This window comes from Moschus berezovskii, chromosome 20, assembly GCF_049115385.1.
Source record: "Moschus berezovskii isolate FMDL1 chromosome 20, NW_MosBer_1.0, whole genome shotgun sequence".
Taxonomy (NCBI): domain Eukaryota; kingdom Metazoa; phylum Chordata; class Mammalia; order Artiodactyla; family Moschidae; genus Moschus; species Moschus berezovskii.
The window spans coordinates 46070626-46095103 of NC_142479.1; the positions used below are offsets into that span (position 1 = coordinate 46070626).

At 46.0% G+C, this 24478-nt stretch overlaps 1 protein-coding gene and 1 long non-coding RNA gene across 3 annotated transcripts in view; both read right to left on the reverse strand.

Annotated features, from left to right (window-relative positions):
• Positions 1 to 503: 503 nt before the first annotated feature.
• On the reverse strand, positions 504 to 19692 carry LOC129544199 (uncharacterized). The gene is made up of 6 exons (XR_016035513.1): positions 19507 to 19692; positions 16473 to 16665; positions 12216 to 12356; positions 11029 to 11136; positions 9320 to 9394; positions 504 to 1068 (listed from the first exon to the last, which is right to left on the reverse strand). It is a non-coding gene; the product is annotated as an uncharacterized LOC129544199 (long non-coding RNA).
• Positions 19693 to 21491: 1799 nt separating this feature from the next.
• Positions 21492 to 24478, reverse strand: part of SLC47A1 (solute carrier family 47 member 1) — a 31130-nt gene continuing 28143 nt past the window's right edge. Inside the window, exons 15-17 of one of the 2 annotated variants that reach the window (XM_088828942.1) lie at positions 24191 to 24285; positions 23126 to 23204; positions 21492 to 22214 (exon numbers count right to left, since the gene is read on the reverse strand). In XM_088828942.1, coding sequence (XP_088685068.1) covers positions 21943 to 22214; positions 23126 to 23204; positions 24191 to 24285 — 446 coding nt within the window. In that variant the 3' untranslated portion in view covers positions 21492 to 21942. The remainder of the gene's footprint in view (positions 22215 to 23125; positions 23205 to 24190; positions 24286 to 24478) is intronic. The other variant, XM_055407403.2, reaches the window with a different exon arrangement.

A 24478-nucleotide genomic window follows, 5' to 3' on the forward strand; every position in this document is an offset into this window, starting at 1 on the left:
ACCCAGAGACGCCCCGAGTGTTAGGATCCCGGTCCTCCACCCGCAGGACAGGCTCTGCCCCACAGACCTCCCTGACCACAGACACTTGGCATCTGCTTCTCAGGAAACCATGGACCAAAGATCCTTGAGATGCTAGAACTAGACAACAGATCAGGAAAAACGGGAAGCACTGCTGTTCTCCCAAGACGACCTCACATTAGTTTCTAAGCTAACTCTCTGGCTGCGCCTGCTTAGCAGAGGAGAAATCAGCTCCGTATTAAGAGGACACAGGTTTCCTTTGGCCCTCACTCTCACATTCGATGCCTCTTCACGAGTCACAGCGCGTCCTGCTGCCCATGGGCTTCTTACCATCCTCACCCTGGAAGAGCCCTCGCCTGCCCTGGAATCACAGCACGCACGCACACTCCCCTCCTCCAGGGGCCCCCGCGCTGGTACCTGCTCTGCCGCGCGGTTCCAGTCAATCCTCCAGATGTACACCAGGTAGGAGAGGGTTTGGAAGAAGACCATCAGCCTGGACCAGAGACCTGCAGGTGGGAAATGAGCATCCCATTTAGGTGTCCTGCACTTCTGCTTCTACCACCATTGACATCCTTCTGTATCCACGGTGGAAACTACTGTTAATATAACTTCCCAAAAGTGAAAGTCACTCAGTTGTGTCCGATTCTGTGACCCCGTGGACTATACTGTCCCTGGAATTCTCCAGGCCAAAATACTGGAGTGGGTAACCTATCCCTTCTCCAGCATATCTTCCCGACCCAGGAATCAAACCGGGGTCTCCTGGATTGCTGGTGGAATTCTTTACCAACTGAGCTACCAGGGAAGCCCATATAACTTCCCTGAAGTTTTAGATAATTATGGACCAGGATCAGACTCAAGCTTCCCACTGACCTGTCAATGGCATTCAGTCCATCAATAAACACCCCCAAAACTGTTGGCTGCTTTACATGTATTTCCACTGCTTCACCAGTATTTCCTGGCTTTGTTTGTGTCAGGTAGTGTATGAAGTGTTAGAAACAAAGAACTGAACACTGTTTGACATAACGCATAGCAATTGTTTGGGTCCATCTCCTAAAACAAAATAAAAGTAAAAATAAACAAATGGGGCCTAATGAAACTTAAGAGCTTTCACACAGCCAAGGAAATTATCAACAAAATGTAAAGAAAACCTACTGAATGGGAGACAGTATTTACAAATGATGTGACTGATACAGGGTTAACATCCAACATATATAAGCAGTTCATACAATTCAACATCAAAAAATGGGCAGAACTGAATAGAAATTTTTCCAGAGACGACCTGCAGATGGCCAGCAGGCACAGAAAATAGGCTCAACATTGTTAACCCTCCGGGAAACGCAAATCAAAACCACTCTCACCCATCTCTGTCAGGATGGCCATCATCATAAAGAATTTAAGTGTTGGCAAGGATATGGAGAAAGGGAGCCCTCATGCACTGTTGGGAATGTGAGTGAGTGCAGCTACTGTGGAAAGCAGTACAGAAGTTCCTCAGAAAAACTAAAAATAAGATTGCCAAGTGACCCAGCAATCCCACTGCTGAATATGTATTTGAACAAAAGAAAAACATTAATTCAGTAGGATCCATGCATGCCAGTGTTCATAGCAGCATTATTTACAGCTGCCAAGATAAGGAGGCACCTAAGTATTTATCAAAAGATGAATAAAGGTGTGTGTGTATATATATAATAGAATATTCCTCAGTGATAAAAAATGAAGAAATAAAATTCGGCCACCTGCAGCAAAATCGACTGAGCGACTGAACTGAACAGAGGGCATTACGCTAAGTGAAGTAAAGCATTCAGAGAAAGACATACTATGTGATATTACTTATATGTTGAATCTAAAAAAATATAAGCAGTGAAATTAACGAAAAAGAAACTGACTTACAGATAGAACAAACTAGTAGTTAACCCTTGGGGAGGGAGAAGCAGGGAGGGGAAAGATAAGAATAGGGGATTAAGAGGTACAAACTATTATATATAAGCTACAAGGATATGTTGTACAACACAGAATATAGTAAATACTTAGTGTTCTATTTATAGCTATTATAATCTTTAAAAGTTGTGAACTACAATATTATACACCTGTAACATTGATCATCTATATACATTATATTATCATCTAACTTAAGTAAAAAGTTTTGAGAAAAAAATACTACTAGAGGAGAATATAGAAAAAAATGCTAAAATCCTATTGTAGACATTCTTGCCAGAGAAATAAGGCATAAAAATTAGGAAGGATGAAGAAAGCTGATCGCCGAAGAATTGATGCTTTTGAACTGTGGTGTTGGAGAAGACTCTTGAGAGTCCCTTGTACTGCAAGGAGATCAATCCCGGGTGTTCATTGGAAGGACTGATGCTAAAGCTGAAACTCCAATACTTTGGCCACCTCATGCGACGAGTTGACTCACTGGAAAAGACTCTGATGCTGGGAAAGGTTGGGGGCGGGAGGAGAAGGGGACGACAGAGAATGAGATGGCTGGATGGCATCACCGACTCTGTGGACATCAGTTTGAGTGAACTCCGGGAGTTGGTGATGGACAGGGAGGCCTGGCGTGCTGTGATTCATGGGGTCACGGAGAGTCGGACACGACTGACCGACTGAACTGAACTGAAAACTATTTCTATAACATGTAATACATTTGACAAAATGCTCAACCATTTTTGTTGCAAACTTTCAATAAAGCAGACTCCATGGATATTTCTTGCGCATCATTAAGAAGACGTGCATACATGGGTTTATTAATATGTGTTTACACTGTACGTGTGTTGTTGCTAAGTCGTGTCCGACTCTTTGCAAACCATGGACTGTAGCCCTCCAGGTTCCTCTATCCATGGGATTTCCCAGGCACAAATACTGGAGTGGGTTGCCATTTCTCCTCCAGGGGATCTTCCCGTGTGTATGTGTGTGTCAGGCCAAAATCCAGCATGCTACTTAGAACTAGGGCTTCTGATGTTTCTCTACTAAAATCCTGAACAAGACAAGCATTTCCACTAAGACCGCAACAATTTATTCTACTACAGGCATTAGGCAAGAAAAGAAATGCATGGTATAACCTTTGATAAGGGGAATATAAAAGTATTATATGATTGATTGCCTCAGTGGGGCTTCCCTGGCAGCTCAGTGGTAAGAATCCGCCTGTCAATGCAGGAGACACAGGTTCGATCCCTGGGTCTTTGACCCCTGGAAAAATAAATGGCAACCCACTCCAGTGGGAAGTCCCATGGACAGAGGAGCCTGGCAGGCTGTAATCCATGAAGTCGCAAAGAGTCAGACACGATTTAGCAACTAAACAACAATGCCTGTAATATCCAGGAGTCAACTGAAAACTACTTGAGGAATTCAGAATTTTAACAAGCTGCATTCACGTACAGTAGTTAACAGGCCTCATACATACAAACAACCACCATTTAGATTATATAATGGAAGGGAAGGCCTCTGTCTGCAATGGCAACAAAAGGATGATATGTCTGGGTGTAAACTTAACAAGAAAAAAGAAAATGATGAAACGTACGCTGAGCAGAGCCTAACATTTCCAAAATGCTCGTCAAATATCTGTAAGAGCTGAAGGTGTCAGAGGGCCGCCCACTTTGTAAGAACATAGGTGTCCTCTAGGCCGAGGATCGCCGGGCAGCTGGACTTAGAGATCTTCTGGTGCTATCCTGAGATGAAACCCAGGAAGGAAGAATTTACCTAAGGACAAAATGAAGTGTCTGGAAAACAGAATCTGCCTCAAGCACCTCCCCTCTGCAGTCCCCCCAACAGGAAACCGGGAACTGAGTGAGACCCCCTTAATGAGCGTAATGAATAGCACCTGAGTGGGTGCAGTGGTTACTGCAGATGAGAAACGCTAAGATAAATGCCATAGCCCTTACAAACTCTTACCTCCTCACCTCTGAAAGTGCGATAGGCCTGAGATCTCACAGTCAGAGCTGGCTAAGACTTGGCAGCCTGACCTGGGCAGAGTTCTCGCCTGGGGGCCTGAACCAAGATGTCAGTGAGACAGCCTGTGAACATCTGGGCAGCCTGGAGCTTAGGTACCAAGTCGGGTCCAGAGCTGAGAGCCCCGGGCACCACCCCAGACTTTCCAAGGAGGAGAGCAGGGACAGGACAACAAGAGGATCATCTCTCAGCCCTCAGGGAATGCCTGCATCCTAAGAGCAAAAGGTGGGGAAAGTGCCAAAGAAAAGAGAGGCGTAAACACCAAGAGCCTGGGGTAAGCTCAGAGCAGACGGGGATCCTGCCTGCTTATCTTTATGCTCCCTGGGTTCCAGCACTGCCCAGGCCACCATGCACAGGTATCAGTGAGTCTGCGGGGTGAGTGAGGGACTCAAACCTCAGGGGGAGGCCACGGGCACCACAGTAACTAGAGTGGCTCTAGGGGCAACTGTCTGGGCTCATATCTTGTCTCCTCACCTGCTGTCTGTGAGAATCTGCTTCACCTGTTCAGGCGCCAGCTTTTCCAGGTGTCAGATGGAGCAAACAGGAGATGGTATCTGATGTCTTCATAAATTTCATAAGCAACATAATATACATAAACAGTTTATTTCTGCAAAGGCCCTTCAGGAAAAATTATCTCACATCCTATAAATTATAGCTGTACTCTTTATTTTTTGACTGCACTGCATGGCATGTGGGAATCTTAGTTCCCTGACCAGGGATCAAACTGACACCCCCTGCATTGGAAAAGCAGGGTCTTACATTGGACCACCAGGGAAGTCCTATGTTATTTTTTAATTAAAAATAAAAGTACTGCTCTGTAATGACCTATTGTAAAAAAAGAATATATGTATATGTGTAACTGATTCACTTTGCTGTACAGCAGAAATCAACACAACATTGTAAATCAACTGTACTCCAATAAAATACTTTTAAAAAATAAGTAAATGAAACTGAAAATTTTAAATGTTAAAATCCTATTTTAGAACAATAAGGCTAGAAAAAGGGCATTGAAATTGGTAAAGAAGGAGTAAAACTATTTGTATATGACATGACCCTATATATAGAAAATCCTGAAGAATTCATACACACAAAAATACTAGTACTAATTAGTGAATTCAGCAAACTTACAAGATCAACAACAAAAATCATCTGTGTTTTAATACACCAGCAAAGAACAATTTGAAAATTAAGAAAATTTCAGGAGCATCCAAAAGAATAAAATATCTAGGAATAAATTTAACCAGTGAAGTCAAAGACATATATACATTGAAAACTACAAAACATTGATGTAAGAAAGGCCTAAATAAATGGAAAGACAGTCTCTGTTCATGGGTTGGAAGACTTAAGATGGCAGTATTCTTTCCAAAGCAAACCAACAGATTCGATGCAATCCTAATAAAAACCTCAAAATTCTCCACAAAGCAATCTGAAGATTCCGTGCAACCCTGATAAAAATTCTAGAATTACCTGGCGGTCCAGTGGGTAAGGACTTGGCACTTTGACTGCTAAGGGTCCAGGTTCAATCCCTGGTTGGGAAACTAAGATCCCACAAGCTGTACGGCACAACAACAACAACAAAAAACTTCCAGTGGCCTTTTAGGAAAAATGGAAAGCTGATCTCTTATGGAACTGCAGGGGGCCCTGAATGGCCACAACAAAAAAACTGAGAACAAACCTGGAAGATTGGAAGACTTCACTTTCTGATTTCAAAACTTCCTGCCTAGGAATCTGAAATATGACAAAAGTGAAAGTGAAGTTGCTCAGTCGTGTTGGACTCTGTGACCCCATGGAACGTAGCCTACCAGGCTCCTCTGTCCATGGGATTATCCAGGCAAGAGTACTGCAGTGGGTTGCCTTTTCCTTCTCCAGGGGATCTTTCCAACCCAGGGATCGAACCCAGGTCTCCTGCATTGCAAGCAGATGCTTTACCATCTGAGCCACCAGGGAAGCCCCATGACACGGAAGAACTTTCCTACAAAACAGAAACATATTTACCGACATAGAGAAGAGATTTGGGGTTCCTAAGGGTGGGAGCCTTGGGATTAGCAGATGCAAACTATCACATACAGGATGGTTAAACAACAAGGACCTTCTGTAGACAGCACAGGCAACTATTATCCAATATCCTGGGATAAATCATAATGGAAAAGAAAAGGAACAAGAAAGTATATATTTGTATAACTGAGTCACTCTGCTGTAGCGCAGAAATCACAGCATTGTAAATCAACTCCAATAAAAATTTTTATAGAAACCTCTTGCCGCACAGCTACAGTAATCCAGTGTTGTACTGGCGTGAGCCAGACAGAGACAAATAGAGCACCACAGAGTCCAGAAATAAACCCTCACATCTCTGGCCCACTGATTTTTGACAAGGGTGCCAAGACCATTCAACAGAGAGAGAACCTTTTCCAACAAACGGGGCTCACCTTGTCTAGTGGTTCTAGACATGTCCCAGATCTGAGCTACTGCGTCATGACTCAGGGAGTTGTTCCCAGCCAGCTCCCTCCAACACTCACAGCGTTCACATCACTTAACCCAAATGGAGTAATTGTGTGATTACTTACTAGATCCTGGTCTCGTCCTGAGGGCAGGGTCATGTTTATTTTCCTCAAGTGGACATTTCCAGTGTTTTTGTGTGCTTAATACACAAACTGTCCTTGTATACAAAGTGTAAATTCTATACACAAAATAACTTTAGGGAGGAAATAATTTTTTCCTATTCCACAAGGGTCACTTTGCAGATAACTGCTTTGCATCTCAGTTTACCTTAACATGACAAGCAGGGTCCGAGGCAAGTCACCTCGTACTCGGACACATACGTGTCATCCCACGATTAGCAGCAGATATCAGAGATGTGCCAGGGAGAGAACCACACACATGGTAACCAGTGGCACTCAGGAAAGCACCCTGCTCCTCTCAGGACTCCACCAGAGGTGCCCCAAAGGGAGGGAAAATAGCTGACGTTGAAGTCATTAATGTGTCACCAGGTCAGATCAGAACACCATCTGGCATTTCATGCTCTGAGTACAGTCACATATTCTATCTCAAATCAGGGCCCCACCTTAGAGACAAAGGAGAACGTATGCTTCTAAAGTTACATTAACAACAACTACAGCACCTTTCATCAGAAGTCCGCCAGATAACAGCATTTAAATTTCTATTTAAATATAGTTCCTAAAGGGAACTCCCTGACAGTCTAGTGGTTAGGACTCTGCACTTTCATGACCAACAGCCCAGGTTCAGTTCCTGATCAGAGAACTAAGATCCCATGAACCTTATGGTTTGGCCAAAGAATAACCTATCAATTGACCAATTAAAAAAAATAAAACATAAGAATAGTTCCTAAGTGTTTAAAAAATGTAGAGGTTTCACGGATGGAACTCTCAGCAAAAATTAGTCTGCTATCATAGCTGGAAAATACTGATGCAGTTGGGCCTCTCGGATGCCCACAGCCAGTGGGGTGACGACTGTCTCACTCTGTCCAGTCACGGGCATCAGGTCTCCAGAGTGATTGAGCCACAGCAGACAGATGGCAAGTGGACCCAGAAATCATGTCATGAGGACCCATTGCTAAACCAGGAATAAGCTCCACAGGATGACTCTAGGGTTCCAGGAGAAGGGTCTTCAAATACCCAAGCCTACAGAAGATCAGGTGGGAGAAGGATCTTCTCATGGTCAGGACTGACTCCAAGGCAGCATGGCCGCCTTGGAGGTGTCACCACATGGCCAGAGTTACAGAGTGTGCGGGCCCAGACACTACAGTAGGTGAGGCCGGCTAGCCCAGGGCTCTCTTACCCCAGATGCCACACATCACGTCGCCTGCCTGTCCCTCCAATGGTTCCAACCACATGAAGCTAGAGCTCCCTCTTTTTGAAAATTAAATCATAGGCATTTAATTCAAAACCAGAAACGGTGTGCTAGTGTGGCAGTCAGTAAAACCACCAGTTCTCAGAACAAGCGCATCAAACAGATGAAAAGTGGTGAAGGTCAGCATTACCTGGCTCACTAGGGAAATAACATCCCTGTTGGAGGCAAAGAAAGTAGTCATGCCTGGAAACCCATGGCTCTGTGCAGTTGTGGTTACCTGGCAGAGTGGCCAGTCCACCCAGGCCAAACACTTCTTTCCTATTTGAGAAAATGAGGGCATCGTAAAACCTCACTGGGCTTCCCTGCCAGTCACATGGTCAAGAATCCACCTTGCAATGCAGGGGACACGGGTTCAATCCCTGGTCCAGGGTGATCGCACATGCCTTGGGACAACTAAGCCTATGTGCCACTACTGCTGAAGCCTGAGTGCCCCAGGGGCTGCTCTCCAAGAGAAGCATCGCAGTGAGAACCTGGCCCGCACACCACAACTAGAGGAAGCCCCTGGTGCACATCAACAAAGACCCAGCAGAGCCAAAACAAATAAGCTAATAGTTCAGCCAAAGTCCATCAGGTAGAACGAGGCACAGTGGACACAGCCCTGCTCTAAGGGGAGCTGCGAGCACTGCCTTCAGGTCTGTATGAATTCAAGATGGTGGAGGCCCAAAATCACACAGCTTCCCCGACTCCCAGCTCCATTTCCTCAGCCCCAGGAGATACTCCCATCTGCACTTTGTCCTGGAAACTGCTCCCCCGTGGTAAGCCAGGCAATCACAGGCTCCCCTCGACGTTGCCCCTCGGATCCACGTGTGCCGCCTGTGGTCCAGAGTCTGAAAGCCATTTTTTACAAGATAGATTTTGTCTAGATTTTTAGCTGCTTAAGACAGGAGGGTAAATCTAGTTTCTGCTCCTCCAGCTGACCACCTCCTTAGTCCTGAGATTGTACATTTTAAGCTCTGGTCTAAAATCAATGACATGAGATGAGCACACTTTACAACAGTAAAGCCAGATTTCTTCATAAGCATAATCTGGGGCAACTGTGAAAATTACTGAGGTGTTTTCATCAAGATTTGGTTTATTCAGGACACTTATTAGTAACTATCTAAATAACTATGCAAACACATCATCACAGAAAACGTTGTGAAATTCAACCTAAGATTGAGTCAGTGGTCTGCATAAACACCACCCAGGTGATTCGGGAGGGCTTGCTGTCACAGTGTGCCCTGGACAGGAAACTGCCTGTCTAGGGGTGAGGTTTTTCCACACTGAGCACAAACGAAACCCCACTTTGGCTTGATAAATGATTGGAGGGATGGAGGGGGTTTCCTCATGATTCCTTCATTCAAACCAGTTCAAGTTTAGCTCTGGTTCTCAATCCTGGCTGCACTACAGATTTTCCTGTAGAGTGGAATGCCACTCACCTCTCAGAGTCAGAAAAGTACAGTGAAGAAAGCAGGCATAAAATCTACAGTGTCCTTCCAGAAGGTGTACATACTTGTCACTTGTAAATGCAGAGGGAACCACATCCTTTAAAGCAGCAAGTAAGATCCCATTACAAGGGTACAGACACCTGGAAGATACCAAAGAACCAACAGGAAGTAAAAGTAATCCTAGTACCGACTTCTCATGGGACACCTGTGTCAATGACTTAAGAAATCTAAGTGTTTCTTCTGACTGTCCAGGAAAAGGCAGCTGAAGTCAGGTGATTCTAACTCCTTTTTCTCATAGAAAAGATGCTCAGTAATATGACATCTTCTCTAACTACTCAGACTCCAGAACATTCAGACTGCCTAGGGGTCAGGGGTGCAGGGGTCTGGAGGGCCGGGCACACAGATGCTCATCAGAAAGGAGCCTACACATGGTCACAACTACCTTTGCAATGATTCCCTTTAGGGCCCAGGAGAACAGTATTTAGTTGGCACCTGATAATAGAAAATCGTAATCAGGAGTTTTATTTAACTGAGTAAACTGGAGACAAAGAATAAAATTTCAGTTGAGGAGTTTACATATGTAAGCCAATTCCTGGAGAACTCGTGATAAACAAATTTTAACTCGAATAAAACTCAGGAAGGAATTCTTGAGGAGATAATAGTTGAAAACTTCCCTAAAATAGGGAAAGAAATAATCACCCAAGTCCAAGAAACCCAGAGAGTCCCCAACAGGATAAACCCAAGGCGAAATACTCCAAGACACATATTAATCAAAGTAACAAAGATCAAACACAAAGAACAAATATTAAAAGCAGCAAGGGAAAAGCAGCAAATAACACATAAGGGGATTCCCATAAGGATAACAGCTGATCTTTCAACAGAAACTCTTCAGGCCAGAAGGGAGTGGCAAGACATACTTAAAGTGATGAAAGAAAATACCCTACAGCCCAGATTACTATACCCAGCAAGGATCTCATTCAAATATGAAGGAGAAATCAAAAGCTTTACAGACAAGCAAAAGCTGAGGGAATTCAGCATCACCAAACCAGCTCTCCAACAAATGCTAAAGGATCTTCTATAGACAGGAAACACAGAAAGAGTGTATAAACTTGATCCCAAAGCAATAAAGAAAATGGCTACGGGATCGTACTTATCAATAATTACCTTAAACGTAAATGGGCTGAAATTTTCAAAAAGGCTAGGAAACAATTCTCATAGCCATCAATAGTTCAGTGTTGAGTTCATGAATAGTTTTTTAAGTTTGGGACAAACTGTAGTATTTGCTATTTGAAGTACTATTTGTAATTGGCATATTACGATGTAACATTGGTCTTCATTTCCAACTTAAAACACCTAAAAATGCCTAACAGGTTTTTAGATTTGTGAATTTTAGTTGAAATGTATTTTACGATGTTACTAAACCTGCAGAAATATTGAAATATTTCAGAGAACTTATTCACTGTACATTTAATTTATTTTATTTATAAAAGTTATGAACTGTAGAAAGTTTTACTTGTTGGGTCAAATGCTTGTTGCTTCAAATGCTTGTTGCATTTGAAGTGCTAGTTACAAGAAAATCAAATACCTTCAATGTATAAATGCTATTAAGTTTTTAAAGGACTCTGGAGTATAAGTAAGTTTGTTTAAAGAAATTTAGTCTGTTCAACTTGAAAAAAAATAAATAAAAGTCAGTTCTCTTTAAAAAAATAATAAAAAAAATAAAATTAAATTAAAAAAAACTCAGGAAGGCAGCCTCGAGCAGCATCACACTTACCACGCACAGGAGGGTGGTGACGCAGGAGTGTCGCTCCTGTACTTTGTTTCCTGCCCCCAGGGCGTTGCCCACCTGGACACTGGCCACCATACTGAGGCCAGGGGGCACCTGGGAATGAATAACCACAAGTCACAAGAAGTCGGGTCCAAAAGTCAGAATACCAGCACACTACGGTCCACCTGCATGGAAACCTGAGATGGAGTCAGAGATCCGGGATCCAGACCTGGTCCAGTGTGTCCTTGCTGTGTGATGTAAACAAGCAGCTCAGCCTCACTGGCTGTTACAGGCAGGTAACAGCTGCCCAGACCACTCCCCCGTCAAAGGTGGCCAAGTAGGGGCTTCCCTGGTGGTCCAGTGGTAGAATCCACCTTGCAGTGCAAGGGACACTGGTTTTATCTCTGGTCCAGGAAGATCCCACCTGCCATGGAGCAACTAAGCCCCTGCACCACAACGATTGAGCCCCTGTGCTGCAACTACGAAGCCCGTGTACCTAGAGCCTGTTCTCTGCAACAAGAGAAGCCACCACAGTGAGAAGCCCGAGCATTCAACAAAGGGTAGCCCCTGCTCGCTGCAACTAGAGAATGCCCTCGAACAGCAAGGAAGACCTTGCTTTAAAAAAAAAAATAATCATTTTTTTTTAAAAAAAGGGCAGTAGAGTAGGAACCTCTTAAAGATGCTGGGTATGAGGGCAAAGCACCTCCCTTATTAGCTAAACACACACTCTGAAAAGTCCATTCAACCTTGCTACATTCTACTAGATTTAGTGAACTGTAAATATAGAAATAATACGTAAAAATTAAATGAACCAGGAGTTCCCTGGGGTCCAGTGGTTAAGAATCTGCCTGCCAATGCAGGGAACACAGGTTCGATCCCTGGTCTGGCAAGATTCCACATGCTGTGGGGCAACTAAGTGCCACAAATGCTAAGCCCACATGCTGTAGAGCCTGTGCTCCACAGGAAGAAAAGTTGCCACAAGGAGAAGCCCGAGGACTACAGCTAGAGAACAGGCCCTGCTCACTGGAAGTAGAGAAAGTCTGTGTGCAGCAGCAAAGACCCAGCACAGCCAAAAATAATTTTTTTTTAAAAAGAGGTTCAGTTCAGTTGCTCAGTCATGTCCGACTCTTTGCAACCCCATGGACTGCACCACGCCAGGCTTCCCTGTCCCATCAGCAACTCCTGGAGCTTACTCAAACTCAGGTCCATCAAGTCAGTGATGCCATCCAACCATCTCATCCTTTGTTGTCCCCTTCTCCTGCCTTCAATCTTTCCCAGCATCAGGGTCTTTGCCAGTGAGTCAGTTCTTCATATCAGGTGGCACAGGATTGGAGCTTCAAAAAAAGAAGTAAAGCCTTTTAAAAAAGTAAATGACCCATGTGAAACAAGCACTCAGAACAAACCTGGCACTCTAGGAACATCACAAAAGCTGATGAAATCTGACCCCATCACACATTATGTGTCCATCATTCCTTGGGTCTAATTTCCAGTGGTCATGTATGGATGTGAGAGTTGGACTGTGAAGAAAGCTGATCGTCAAAGAATTGATGCTTTTGAACTGTGGTGCTGGAGAAGACTCTTGAGAGTCCCTTGGACTGCAAGGAGATCCAACCAGTCCATTCTAAAGGAGATCAATCCTCGGTGTTCATTGGAAGGACTGATGCTAAAGCTGAAGCTCCAATACTTTGGCCACCTCATGCGACAAGTTGACTCACTGGAAAGGACTCTGATGCTGGGAAGGATTGGGGGCGGGAGGAGACGGGAACGACAGAGAATGAGATGGCTGGATGGCATCACCGACTCGATGGACATGAGTTTGAGTGAACTCCAGGAGTTGGTGATGGACAGGGAGGCCTGGCGTGCTGTGATTCATGGGGTCGCAAAGAGTCGGACATGACTGAGTGACTGAACTGAACTGAAACTGAAGTATGGCCCTTCATATGCCAAAACTTTAATAATTGGTTATGGAAATCTGAAGCTCTAAGCTTGCCTGCTTTTTAAACAGACCATTACTCAACCTGCAGGATTATCTCTGTTGTCATCCTGTGATATGGTTACTGCTCTTGGGGGCTATTAGTGAAATATGGATGGTAGAATAAACTGGCTTTAATCTCACGTCAAGAGTTTTGCCAAGAGAATGCACTGGTCATAACAAACATCCTCTTCCAACAACACAAGAGAAAACTCTACACATGGACGTCACCAGATGATCAATACCAAAATCAGATTGATTATATTCTTTGCAGCCAAAGATGGAGAAGCTCTATACGGTCAGCAAAAACAAGACCAGGAGCCGACTGTGGCTCAGATCATGAACTCTTTATTGCCAAATTCAGACTGAAATTGAAGAAAGTATGGGAAACCACTGGACCATTCAGATAGGACCTAAATCAAATCCCTTATGACTATATAGTGGAAGACACAAATACATTCAAGGGATTAGATCTGATAGAGTGCCTGAAGAACTATGGATGGAGGTTTGTGACATTGTACAGGAGGCAGTGATCAAGACATTCCCTAAGAAAAACAAATGCAAAAAGGCAAAATGGTCGTCTGAGGAGGTCTTACAAACAGCTATGAAAAGAAGAGAAATGAAGGGCAAAAGAGAAAAGGAAAGATACACCCATTTGAATGCAGAGTTCCAAAGAATAGCGAGGAGAGAGAAGAAAGCCTCCCTCAGTGACCACTGCAAAGAAATAAGAGGAAAACAATAGAATGGGAAAGACTAGAGATCTCTTCAAGAAAATTAGAGATACCAAGGAAACTTTTCATGCAAAGATGGGCACAATAAAGGATAAAAATGGTATGGACCTAACAGAAGCATAAAATATTAAGAGATGGCAAGAATACACAGAAAAACTATACAAAAAGATCTTAAAGACCCAGATAATCACAATGGTGTGATCACTCACTTAGAGCCAGATATCCTGGAGTGCGAAGTCAAGTGGGCCTTAGGAAGCATCACTGCGAACAAAGCTAGTGGAGGTGACGGAATTCCAGTTGAGCCATTTCAAATCCTAAAAGATGATGCTGTGAAAGTGCTGTACTCAATATACCAGCAAATTTGTAAAACTCAGCAGTGGCCACAGGACTGGAAAAGGTCAGTTTTCATTCCAATCCCAAAGAAAGGCAATGCCAAAGAATGTTCAAACTACCCCACAATTGCACTCATCTCACATGCTCGCAAAGTAATGCTTAAAATTCTCCAAGCCAGGCTTCAGCAGTACATGAACCATGAACTTCCAGATGTTCAAGCTGGATTTAGAAAAGGTGGAGGAACCAGAGATCAAATTGCCAACATCCGTTGGATCATTGAAAAAGCAAGAGTTCCCAAAAAACATCTACTTCTGCTTTATTGACTACACCAAAGACTCTGACTGTGTGGATCACAACAAACTGGAAAATTCTTAGAGATGAGAATACCAGACTACCTTACTGGCCCCCTGAGAAATGTGTACGCAGGTAAAGAAGCAACAGTTAGAACTGGACATGGAACAATAGACTGGTTCCAAATTGGGAAAGGAGTACATCAAGGCTGTATATTGTCACCCTGCTTATTTAACTTACATACAGAGTACATCATGAGAAATGCTGATCTGAATGAAGCACAGGCTGGATCTAGATTGCTGGGAGAAATATCAATAACCTCAGATATGCAGATGGCACCACCCTTATGGCAGAAAGTGAAGAAGAACTAAAGAGCCTCTTGAGGAAAGTGAAAGAGGAGAGTGAAAAGTTGGCTTAAAACTCAACATTCAGAAAACTAAGATCATGGCATCTGGTCCCATCACTTCATGGCAAATAGATGGGGAAACAGTGGCAGATTTTATTTTTGGGGGCTCCAAAATCCCTGCAGATGGTGACTGCAGCCATGAAATGAAAAGACGCTTACTCCTTGGAAGAAAAGCTATGACCAACCTAGACAGCTTATTAAAAAACAGAGACATTACTTTGCCAACAAAGGTCCATCTAGTCAAAGCTATGGTTTTTCCAGTAGCCATGTATGGATTGGAGAGTTGGACTATAAAGCTGAGCGCCAAAGAATTGATGCTTGTGAACTGTGATGTTGGAGAAGACTTTTGAGAGTCCTTTGGACAGCAAGGAGATCCAACCAGTCAATCCTGAAGTAAATCAGTCCTGAATATTCATTGGAAGGACTGATACTGAAGCTGAAACTCCAATACTTTGGCCATCTGATGCAAAGAAATGACTCATTGGAAAAGACCCTGATGCTGGGAAAGATTGAAGGCAGGAGGAGAAGGGGACGACAGAGGATGAGATGGTTGGATGGCAGCACCGACTCAATGGACATGAGTCTGAATAAACTCCGGGAGTTGGTGATGGACAGGGAGACCTGGCGTGCTGCAGTCCATGGGGTTGCAAAGAGTCAGACATGACTGAGTGACTGAACTGAATCTCATGTCTGCTTGTAATAATTTACACATCAGCTTTAACTTCTTGTTCCTACTAGAAGCAGCATCCTCCAAAGAACCATCTAATCTGTTGCTGTTGGAGAGCGAACTTAAGTTGATAAAAACATACGTATTAAAAATCTGAGAAACAATGCACCTGACTATATAAAAATTTACAAGACTCCTGGGTCCAAAGTATATGTATTGGCTTCAGCTCATGATGAATGGCCAGCTCACATGCTTATCCCCCTTCCTTCCCCAAATGCTGCAAAAATATCAGTAAAGGTGCTTAACAGAAACAAAATCCATTAACAACACTGAAAGTAAGTGAGCAGCTGAGCAAGAGGGAAAGACCACAGAAAAGAAGGCTAAGTCCCACCAGTTCTTCCCAGGGGAGCCCCAGGAGGCAGTGGTAAGCGGTGCTGGGGACTCACTTCTGGGTCACAGGCAGCTCAGCCAGACCTCACTGCTGATCACCCCTCCCTTGAGGTCACTGCCAGAGACTGGGCAAATAGAAAAGCAAAGAGCCAGAGCTCCCTGGTGGTGTGAGCACCTCAGAGCTAAGCCCTTCTCATCCTGGGGATGGGAGGTGGGGTGAGCTGGTGGGGGAGGGCAGGGCTGCTGCTCTCTGCCCCCCCACATAAACCCTAAAGTAAAGACGTCATGGGACCAAGCCCACCTCTGTACTGAGCTGCCCGCTGAGCCTTCCTATGTAGTGGAGAGGTCCGCTGGAGAAAAATCCACAAACAGGACAGGAAAGCTATGTCAGTTTCTAAATCAATGCATTCTCCTTTTTTGCTTAATTGCACAGGTTAGAATCTCTAATACAGCGTTGTTATTGCTGAATATAATATCATTATTATCACTTCAGTCCTCTTCTGGTCTCATCAATGTCTGAATTCTGCATCCCCACCAGTAGAGCCTCTCCCTGTGGAATTCCTAGTATATGTAAAACAGGTCTCCATCTTTCACATATTCCAGTTCTACTACTTCTCATTTGTATTTATTGTGGCAAAATACATGTAATGTGAAACTCACCATGTTAGCCATTTCTCCGCTTCTTACTCCAATCATGACTTTATAGTGTATTGTTTTAACATCATAACCATTTTAAAGTTCACACTTCAAGACTTCCCTGGTGGTCCAGTGGCTAAGACTCCACACTCCCAATGTGGCGGGGTCGGGGGGCCAGGTTCACAGCATCAGGGCAGAAGCTCCGAGACACCTCTGCCTTCCAGGAAGAGAGAAAGATGAAGCATATCAATCTCTCAAAGAGCTTTATGTTGAATAAAAGTCACAGGTGAGCCTTTTTTGGAAGTATTTTTATAAACCAACTCAAATGCTTTGTGGAACAAGGTGGATATATAGAAATGTTCTCTTATCTTAAAAACCAAACACTCTTGTAAATCCTGTCATAATGTATTCAGAATTTTCTCACAAGGTAAAAAAAGAAAAAATGTTAACTGTGTCTGGCTCTCATGAATAGTTTTCTCAAAATGAGCCTACTCTCTCCCTGCTGCTGCTACTGCTGCTAAGTTGTGTCAGTCGTGTCCGACTCTGTGCAACCCCATAGACGGCAGCCCACCAGGCTCCGCCATCCCTGGGATTCTCCAGGCAAGAATACTGGAGTGGGTTGCCATTTCCTTCTCCAGTGCGTGAAAGTGAAAAGTGAAAGTGAAGTTGCTCAGTCGTACTGAGCTCAAGAGTACTGGAGTGGGTTGCCATTGACTCTCCCTAGCAATTCGCTATCTCGCCACTCACTGCCCAAGGGAGGACGGGCATAGAAACTCCTTATCTGAGACCGTGTCCACAGAAACTCCTGCCTTTGTAACATACCCGCTTCCCACATGCTCTTTTCAGGCCTGTATGTATAATTTTGGGTTTGTATTTACTGCATTACTGAGATGAAGTGTAGACTTTTTGGCAAGGGATGTAAGTGGACAGAAGCCAGAGGAGAGTGGACAGGAGACAAGTTTTTATAGAAAATGAGACCTGGAGACCTTTATCATAATTCAGCAGGACTGGTTAAAGGGAAGGGGCTGGAGGAGAGAGGACAGTTCTGTGCCCAGGTAGCAGGCTGGTCTCAAAGAGGAAAGCGGTGGTCCAGGTGGCAGTTCTGAAGGAAGAGGAAGGAGGGGTGGTCAGGCACTGACTGGCCCTGGGTTCTGGGAGGGGGACTAAGCGGGGGGCTGCAGAGGAAGGAAGGATGAAGGGGTCAGGGCACAGAAGACCCTGTGAGGGCAGAGGCCAGGAGACACAGGTGTGAGGACTAGACAGGGCTCCAGGGATAAAAGGAGGTGAGTGGAAGTGTGAAGTTCAAAGCTTCTACTGTGGGTACAAGTGGAGGGCTGGGAATGTGCAGGGTGGGGACCCAGACTGGATTCGGGGGTTCTGGAAGCCAGTGAGATGGAGAGAGGTGGACCAACACAGCCAAGGAGACAGGCACTCAGGTCCTGAGGGTGTCAGTCAACATAGAAGAGGCCACCCAGAGATCATCAACAAGGAAAAGTATAGGATGGTGTACTGGATGGACTGTCCAAATAATGGATGCTGGAAAAAGAGTCCACGTGCAAAAGAATGAAATTGGACCCCTACATCACACCACACACACAATCAACTTACAATGGGTGAAAGAGCTGAAACCATAAACTGGAAGAAAACTTGGGCAGTAAGTTTTTTGGGATCTGACACCAAAATCAAAGGCACCAAGTAAAAATAACCAAGACTACATAAAACTAAAAGCTTCTGCACAGCAAAGGAACAGAATGAAACAAACAACAAAATGAAAAGGCAACCTACCAAATGGGTTCACAATAACAGACCTGAAAATAAAACATCTGATTCCATGTACCAAGGTCTTCATGATTTAGGGCTGTATACCCATCTAGGTGGGGACAGAAGGGACATTTTCTGAGACTGGGATCTGCCATCACCAGTTTCTCATCTTTGAAGGCCTTGATGAAATGCAGGAGACAGGCAGCTGTCCACGACTTCACCAACAAAAAGGCAAAGGATGTCATGGTGGTTTCTTGGTTTTGGCCATGCCACTTAGCTTGTGAGATTTTAGTTCCCCAACCAGGGATTGAACCCATGCCCTCTGTAGTGAAAGGGCAGAGTCCTAATCACTGGACCACCAGGGAACTCTCCAAAATGCAGGTCTTCAAAGAAGGTATAATTTTAATCCATGGCGGATGGGAAACATTTTACTATGAGGCTGAAATAGTGTGGCCTTAGTGAACTGGCTGGAGGAGAAGGGGACGACAGAGGATGAGATGGTTGGATGGCATCACCTGCTCAATGCACGTGAGTTTGGGTAAACTCTGGGAGTTGGTGATGGATAGGGATGCCTGGAGTGCTGTGGTTCATGGGGTCTCAAAGAGTCCCACACAACTGAGCTGAACTGAGAGAACTAATTCTAACTAAGGGCAGTCAGCCTAGAGGTAGATAAGTTACCTAGTTTAACTTCATAATAAAGGGAAATGCGGTTCTTCCTGTTCTACCTGCAGAGTTGTCTCATGGCTACAAATTTCTTGCATAATTAGAGGTGGATTCCCTGGGGCTGGTTTGAGAGTAAGGAAAGCACCTTTCCTAAGTAGTCCATAGGATCTCTTTCCAAATCTGATGATAAGGTAATGGAACCCCCAGGGCAAGCTCTGACCCCATAAAGGTGCAAGTGCCAGACAAGACCTTTAAATTCCAGGTTTATCCTTCTCCTCGGTCCTAATGAAAGGAATGTAAAAACCTACCGAGACAGCTCGACCTTGCCCAGGTGTCCGCAGAACACTGCGCTCACTGTCCTGATGAGAAACAGGAGCAGCCGCCCGGGAGACTGGTGGGCGAGGGGCGGAGGGAGCGCGTTACACCGGCCCCCGGGCCCAGACGGAGCTGGACACTGTCCACGGGCCGGACAACGGGGGCCGGGAGGACATGGGGGGCCGCGGGGGACAAGGGGTGTCCGCGGGGAGGGGCCATGGGATGAAGGACCACGTGTGACCGCGGAATGAGGGACAGCTGGGGACACGGGGTGACCGCGAAGAGGGGATCCGAGGGGGTGGGGGTGCTGCGCACTCACCACGGGGCCGCGAGCGCCTCCAGCCCCACCGTCTCGGCCCCGCGTAGGGCGGCAGCGTCCTCGCAGGGCCTGCAGGCGTTCGCGCCAGCGGGGGGTCGCGGGGGTCTGGGTGGCAGAGGGGGCAGGGGTGACTATGCCGGCGCCAAAGGGGCCTGAGCTCAGGCGCGTCCGTTCTCGTAGGGAGCACGTGGGAGGCGGGGCGGGGCAGGGGGTGGGGGAGAAGGGGGCGCTACCTCCCGCCACTCCCCGCCCCCCACCGCGGCCGACGGGGCGGGGGCGGGGGGAGGGGTCGGGGAACCCTCGCAGTTCCGCGACTCCCGGGGCTCGGTGGAGAGGCGGCCTTCGTGGGGGCGCGTGGGGAAAGTTCTGGAAGAGAGGAGACCTGGAGTCAGCATTCCCCCACCCCCACCGAGTCAAAGCGTTTTCTCCTGGGCTTGCCCTCCCCGCGGGGAGGGCACGACAAACCGGGACGGGAACGTCGCTGGGGCCCCATCGCGAGGGCCCCCTTGGGTGCAGCCTTGGTCTGGAAGATGGCCTTCCACTTACTGACCCAAGAGGAATGAGGGCCTTAAGAGAACTCCCCCCAACACACCAACACACACCGAAAACCTGCCCCCTGGCTGTTTGTCCCCACCCCGCAGGCAGCGAACTTGGTCCTGAGGCTCGCTTGGCTGACAGCACATCTTCCCCCCTCCCCCCGCCACCCGCACCCCCCACTCCCAGGCTACATCCAAGCTTCACCCCTTAATCCAAGGCCTCTGTGGACCGTCCTCCTGCCCACTAAGAGTTAGGAGTGATGGTGTTTTCATGACTCCAAGGCTTTCCCAAGGATCCCCAAAGTCACGGAGAAGGGCATGTTCATTAGACTCTCATATTTTTGAGATGGATCCACCCAGAATCTTCTGGATATATGCAAGTAAGTGTTAGTCGCCCAGTCATGCCTGACTCTTTGCTACCCCATGGGCTGCAGCCCACCAGGCTCTTATGTCCATGAGATTTGGGTTGCCATTTCCTTCTCCAGACGATCTTCCTGACCCAGGGATCAAACCCAGGTTTCCTGCACTGCAGGCAGATTCTTTACCGACTGAGCTACAAGGGAAGCCAGCCAATAAAAGCCTGTGCCTTTTCTAAGATGAGAACCACCCAAACAAGATGAATAGGGCCTGTCCAGGATGTAGTGTAGCCACTTAGTCCTGTCCAGCTCTTTGAGACCCCATGGGCTGTAGCCTGCCACGCTCCTCTGTCCATGAAATTCTTCAGGCAAGAATACTGGAGTGGATTGCCATTTCCTTCTTCAAGGGATCCCACCCAGGGATCGAACCCAAGTCTCCTGCATTTCGGGCAGAGTCTTTACTGTCTGAGCCACAAAGGAAGCCCTCCTGGGATGTAACCTTCCCCTCTCCTTGAACACTCTTCATTTTTGCTGCTGTTCAGCGTTTTCGGCCCTTCTTTCTGTCAACATAGGAAAGGGTCTGATTTCTCCCTCCAGTTTGCCGAATTAGCTCTTTGAACCCTGTATTTCTGTCGGTTGTCTACCACTTTAGAAAAACCAAGTGCTGGGACTACCCTGGTGGTCCAGTGGTTAAGAACCTACCTGCCAATGCAGGGTACACGGGTTCAATCCCTGGTCTGAGAGGATCCCACGTGCCTTGGGGCAACTAACACCAAGTACCTCAACTACTGAAGTCCGTGAGCCCTAGAGCCCATGCTCCACAACAAGAGAAACTGCCACAATGAGAGTAGCCCCGCGACTAGAGTAGCCCCCGCTCACCGCAGCTAAGCCCGAGCAGCAACGAAGACCCAGCACAGCTGATAAATAATAAAAACAAAATGTAGGTCCTTCATTTCCCTCCCCGCCGCCTCCCCCCACCCCCGCCGCAACATATCGGTCCAAACCAATGACCAGACAGGCCCTGAATACGAGGCAAGCTAACTGATGCCACCTGACTCCTTCTTGGTAATCTGTCTTCTCCCCTATTAGTTTCTTAAGCACGTCCACCGCCCTCGGTACCTAAGATCTGGAGCCCAAAGGAATATTAACAAATATCGTTTCCCACTGAATAATAATCTAAGGCATGAGGAAGATACATTGTAAAATATATTTTAAATAATTCAAATAGTAAGAATCTTTAAGTGCTAGTATATGGGTTTGTGGCTTAAAAAACAGTAAGCAGAAGAAACATCAAAGCCCTACATGATGCAGCCGGTACACAGTGGTCCTTGGTGGAAAGGATGGTGGATGTAATCTCCCAATTGTTGTCTTGGACTTGTAGATACTTTTTACCTTCATTCGTTTTCTTCATCAAAAAGGTATCTTGGAACTCTCAGTTCTTGACAGCCATGAGCACAGCTTAGTAACATTTGGGCCAATGAATTTCTATTCGTTTAAGCTCAGAAGCATCCCTTGGCCTGACTTTCTCTCTCTCTCTTGCCATATCATGGAACTCTGACATAGACTTTCACTAAAATCCCCACCAGTAAGATGACAAGGACCGCCAGGAGCAGGAGCCCTCGCCGCAGCACCAGCTGTCTCCCGGACAACCTCCACGTGGCCCTGGGATGGACTTCGAGACACTCTTCTTGGTGCATCTGCTGATCCGACTGAGTCTCCTCTTTCTGTCCAACATCTCTTATCAACATTCCTCCACGGTTTTCAGGGCCCACTGGAGGGGAAAAGGAACTCAGCACCTTAAAAGGATATTTTTGATCTGTATAAAAGGAAAAGCACGTATGCAGTACCAGCTGGGAGAATGATAATTCAGGAAGCAGTTGCTTCCTGACCATGGAGAATAAAGAAAATCCTGACTCAGGTGTTGTCCACGAACCCACAGACACTGACTAGATCCTGCTGGGGTCAGCAGGGGCTCTGCCCCAGTGTGTACAGAGCCAAGTAAGGTAGCTCTTTAGGTTAAGAGTTTTTGTTGTTGTATAGCTGCTAAGTCTTCTCTGGCTCTTTGCAACCCCATGGACTATAGCCTGCCAGGCTCCTCTGTCCATGGGATTTTCCAGGCAAGAATACTGGAGTGGGTTGCCATTTCCTCCTCCAGGGGATCTTCCCAACCCAGGGATCAAACCTGCGTCTCCTGCACTGGCAGGTGGATTCTTTACCACTGAGCCACCAGGGAAGCCCTAGTTTAACAGCCTTAGGGGACATGTTCAAGGGGCCAGCACCCATCAAATTAGCATCTCAGAAAGAAAATAAGGTCAGTGGAGGAAAGGATGACCTAAGAGATGATTCAAGACTGTTCACAGCACGTTGGCCAGCGGGGTGGGGGGAAATGCAAGCCTTCCCATTAGAGGACCCTCTAAGAACCAGGCAGGATAGTGACCCAGACCTAGATTTAGTCTCATGATACTTCAGAAGAGGAACAGTAAGGAAAATACCCTAAATGCTTGCACCAGTACTGAACTGATCACTTGCAACTCTTAATCATCTATGGCAGCATGTCTGAGTCAGCAGTTAAAGCAAACAGACTTCAACTGTTGACCTGAAACTGGATGTTCCCTATCGTTTGTTTCTGAGACATTATTTCCTTATTTACATGGGAGCTCAGCACAGCAAATCTAGTTGTGAACACCTAGAGGGGCCTTTCCAAGAGCAGGGGCAGATGTATCATACCTGGGCAAAGTGGGTCCTGAGGGAGAGTGGCCGTCCTGTTCCCGGCCATTCTTCGTTTCAGATTGGCGTGTACCTGAGCCTAGAAGAGGAGACACGTCAGTCCATAGGCTCCATCACAGTGCGGTCACATACCTGGCCTGACCCTCGCTGAGGAAAAATCCACCAGGTAACACAGGAGCCTCTGCAGTTAACAAGCATGGAATCCTCGTTTCTAATGATTGACGCGGGGCCAGTGCATGGGAACGGTTGGCTGGAAAAATGACAAGGAAAGTCGGGGACCATCTGTAGGATTCTCCCTTCCTCTTCCTTCACTCGTGTTCTCTATCACCTACTTAACACGCTGCCCTGACCCTAGAAAGTTCCCAGAGAAAGAGGCCCACGGGTATCTTAATGAAACTTTGTTGTTGTTCAGTGGGTAAGTCGTGTCTGGCTTTGCAACCCGGTAAACTGCAGCCAGGCAAACAGGATATAGTTGCTGGCACCCCACCTTTCTCTCCACTTCTAAATCTTGTCCTGAAATGGGCTGTTCTGGAGCAAGGCGGAAGTCTAACATAGGACCCAGGGAGGAAAAGACCCTCTGTTCTATTGAACAAATAAACAAAGGGGAACAGATGTCCTTCACACATGAGTTAATAAGCCCAGTTAAAACAGCAATGATATATACTCAATATTTTGTATTAGGGAAAAGAATCTGAAAAAGAAAAGGGGCTTCCTTGGCAGTCATGGTTAGGATGTTGCACTTCCACTGCATAGGGTATGGGTTCAATCCCTGGTTAGGGAACTAAGATCCCACATGCCACGTGCTGTGGCCAAAAAATAAAAATATTTTTTAAATTCAAAGAGTATATATATAATATATATATATGTCTGTGTGTGTATAAATGAGTCACTGTGCTGTACACCTGAAACTCACATGACATTGTAAATCAACCACACTTCAATAAAATAAAACAATGATATAAAAGGTTGCATTTATTTAAAAAAAGAACCTTCCAAAATAAGGGAAAGAAAGGCAAAGCTGGTTGTATGTGTTTTCCAGGGCAGGACAGCAGCGTCCATAGTTACCTGCTGGCAGGCTTTTTTCCAGTTTAGCCGGGCAATGAAGCCGAGGAAACACGCAGCCTGAGAGATGGTACAGATGGTGATTCCCGACCACAGACCTGGAGGTGGGGATAATTAACAGAAGTTAACTCAGTGGAAAGCCAGCTGCCCTGGGGAGCGTGTTTCTCCTAAATCACTTCTGAGAATCTGTTCTTATGGCAGAGAAGGGGCCTACAGTGAGCCAGAAACCTCCACCCTGCTCGCTCTTGGTTTCCAAGAGGTTCCAGGAAGCCCAGAACCCTGAGACCACTC